We start from the raw sequence: 2,896 nt of genomic DNA, 5'->3' as shown, positions 1-2,896 counted from the left end.
AAAAGTGAGTATTTGCTGTCTTCATTTTCCTTCTGCTTACCAATATTGTAAAATACTTTTCTTTAAGGTGAAATCCGGGAGCTTGCTGGATGTGACCTTCTGACCATTAGTCCAAAACTCTTGGAGCAACTTCAGAACTCGTCAGAACCAGTGACACAGCGTCTGTCTGAAGCCAGTGGTAAGTTCACATTTCATTACATATAAATTATTTGCAAGGTTGCAGCTTATGGGTTTGTCTATCATTTTTTGTGTATTTATATATATTTTTTTTACTTCCAACTCACAGTAGTTCTGCAAACATACTAGCTTAGTGAATTTCTTTTAACCCCAGACCATATAACAAATTAGATTTTTTTGTGACAAAGTTTTGTAGTGCTGTAGTTCTCTCACAAACATTATTATCATCAACATGCTTTATATTATTATTCTTAAAATTTAGAATCTAATAAGTATGGTATGATTTCAACAGCTAAGAAACATGATTTGGAAAAGGTTGAAATGACAGAACCTAAATTCCGCTGGGAAATGAATGAAGACCAAATGGCTACCGACAAACTCTCAGAGGGAATCCGCAAGTTTGCTGCAGATGCCATCAAGTTGGAGAAGATGCTTGTGGAGAAGTTGAAGTAATGCATCACACATTCCATTATGTTCCTCTTAGGGTTATGGTGTAATGCCATTTCAACATTGTTAAAACAGGAATTTTTATTTTCTTACTTGGGAATCCTGGAACATTAATTTTCATATTTATTATGAACACATTTTATAAGTACACAGAAAGTAGGTGCCTACTTGTTAATGTGAAGTTGATGTTATGACTGCTTGTTTGTAAGAATTGTAAAGGAAGAAATTTATCAGTAAATTATTTAAAAATTATATGGTTGTAAATCATGATGGCTTGCAACATTTGGTATCAGGGCAAAGTGGTTCTCCTGGTAAACCACATGTACTTGGACAGCTTTCCTGGGTGCATGATAGTGGGATACTTGGTGTAGTAGTAGCTCCTAGTTTGTAGTTGGCATTGTTAAATTTGCTTTCAATTTTATAGAACGATTCTGTTTACTAATGTTTGCTTTGTTTTGTCACAGTTAATATTTTACTTCATAATGTTAACAAAACAAAATTGTTACTATTACATCAAAGATAATATCAAAATGCTATAGGAAATTTTACTATAATTATGAATTGGTACTCGCATAAATATTATAATTAACAGTGAAACTGTAATGTAAAATATCAGATATTTTACTTGTATGTATATTTACTCACAGAATATATTTAGTCAAGCATTTATGCAAAGTTAGTATTTGTTAAGTGGAACAGAAATATTGCATTTTATGAAGTTTGATACTTCTGCAGTGAAACTGCCATCTAAATCACATTTTCCATTATGCCAAGGGTTGCCTGCAGTTGTATTTCATACACAGGATTCTTAATAAAGGAATGTTATTCACCATCATTTTCCTGCACCCTTTTGCACACTGCACACTGGCAGGTGTTATTGAAAATTATTGCACTTTATATAACCATTGATTAGACAGCTATGTCCTTTCACCTCCAAAAACTGATACATTGGAACTCTTGCCAGTTGCCAGTACATTAAAGACAAGTATCCAAATAGAAAAAAAAAAATCCTGTCTAGATACTAACTTTTTCTCCACAATAAATAAAACTGGTCCATTTGTTTTTGAAAATGTCTGAAGGAAAAAAAGCATTAACATAGAAAAAGTGATAGGTAATCTGGAAGTAATCATGAATACTGGTGAACTTGGAAGGAACAGCTGAAAATAACATCTTTTACATTCATGACACTTTCTTGATCTCTTATCACAGCCTTTTCATAACAGGTATTCTGCTGCTCATACTAAAATGCTTTTACTTTTCCCACCTTTTGTAGAAAACCTCCTTTGGACAAAGGTTATTTTGCTTTGGTGTGAATGGATGCCAAAATGATTTTTTCTCTTCTCTTGCACTGATTACATTTAGATAGGCTTACATTGTCACTTAAAAAAAAAAAACGTTTTCACTTTTACAAAAGTTAAATTATTAGTTTCAGTCATGTTAGTTTTCCTAAGTTTTGCATCAGAGTTTGGTTTAATTTTGAAATGAAGGTTTTCTTCCTTTTCCCTTTTTCTGTTATTCTTTTTTGCATTGTATTTTCAAGTAGTTAAATACTTGGTTTACATTTTGGAAGCATCTTTCTAGTATTTTCTGTTTCAACCTATAGCTTGCACAGACTTGCACTGAAGTTCTATATAAAAGTTTTCCAGTAAACTGATTTGTTCAGTTAGATGTTACTTTTCCTTAAGCAAGCTCTAAAGAATACTGAATTTCTGAAATTAAATTTCGTAAAAGCTCCTTCATATTTTTTCTTTACTTTTGTATTCATTGCTACTATAGTTTTAGTCTAAGCCACTGCCTTTAATTTCCTTTTAGGGTAAAGAGCTAGCTCCTTCATATGTCATATGTTCAACTTCAAAAGTATTTCCTGCATCCAAGGTATTTAAGAAGATAGGTAGCACAATGTCCATGAAAGTGAATTTTACCCTAAAGTATTATGAGGATTGCTTATGGTATGGAAGACCTTGTTACCATAAATGAAAGCCTGTTTATTTTTTACTTCAGCAATTTTACCATGGATTAAATTAGACACATTATGATGGCTCTATATAATTAATGTCTTCATAGTACAGTTGTCTCATCAAAATATTTTTAACAGCTCAGTGTGCTGTTAATCATTTGATTGGGAAGGGGGGGGGGGGGTCCAGAGTAGTACAAGAGTAAAGACCTGATACATTTGAAACCAAATCCTTGGCACACTTTTTGTTCTAGTAATTGAAATAACATGCCAACCCTTTTTGCAGTAGGGTAAAATTTACTGTATATGATGTGACTG

General features: G+C 32.5%; 1 protein-coding gene across 1 annotated transcript in view; it reads left to right on the top strand.

The window, feature by feature from the left end:
* Positions 1–1,453, top strand: part of LOC119592070 (transaldolase-like) — an 8,334-nt gene extending 6,881 nt beyond the window's left edge. The window contains exons 6-7 of the mRNA XM_037940881.1: positions 68–178; positions 470–1,453. Of these exons, the coding sequence (XP_037796809.1) occupies positions 68–178; positions 470–630 (272 nt within the window). The 3' untranslated portion in view covers positions 631–1,453. The remainder of the gene's footprint in view (positions 1–67; positions 179–469) is intronic.
* Positions 1,454–2,896: the final 1,443 nt, after the last annotated feature.

This window comes from Penaeus monodon, chromosome 29 (assembly GCF_015228065.2).
Source record: "Penaeus monodon isolate SGIC_2016 chromosome 29, NSTDA_Pmon_1, whole genome shotgun sequence".
Taxonomy (NCBI): Eukaryota; Metazoa; Arthropoda; class Malacostraca; order Decapoda; family Penaeidae; genus Penaeus; species Penaeus monodon.
The sequence above is the reverse complement of the archived record's forward strand: the minus strand, read 5'-3'. Positions and strand labels throughout refer to the sequence as shown.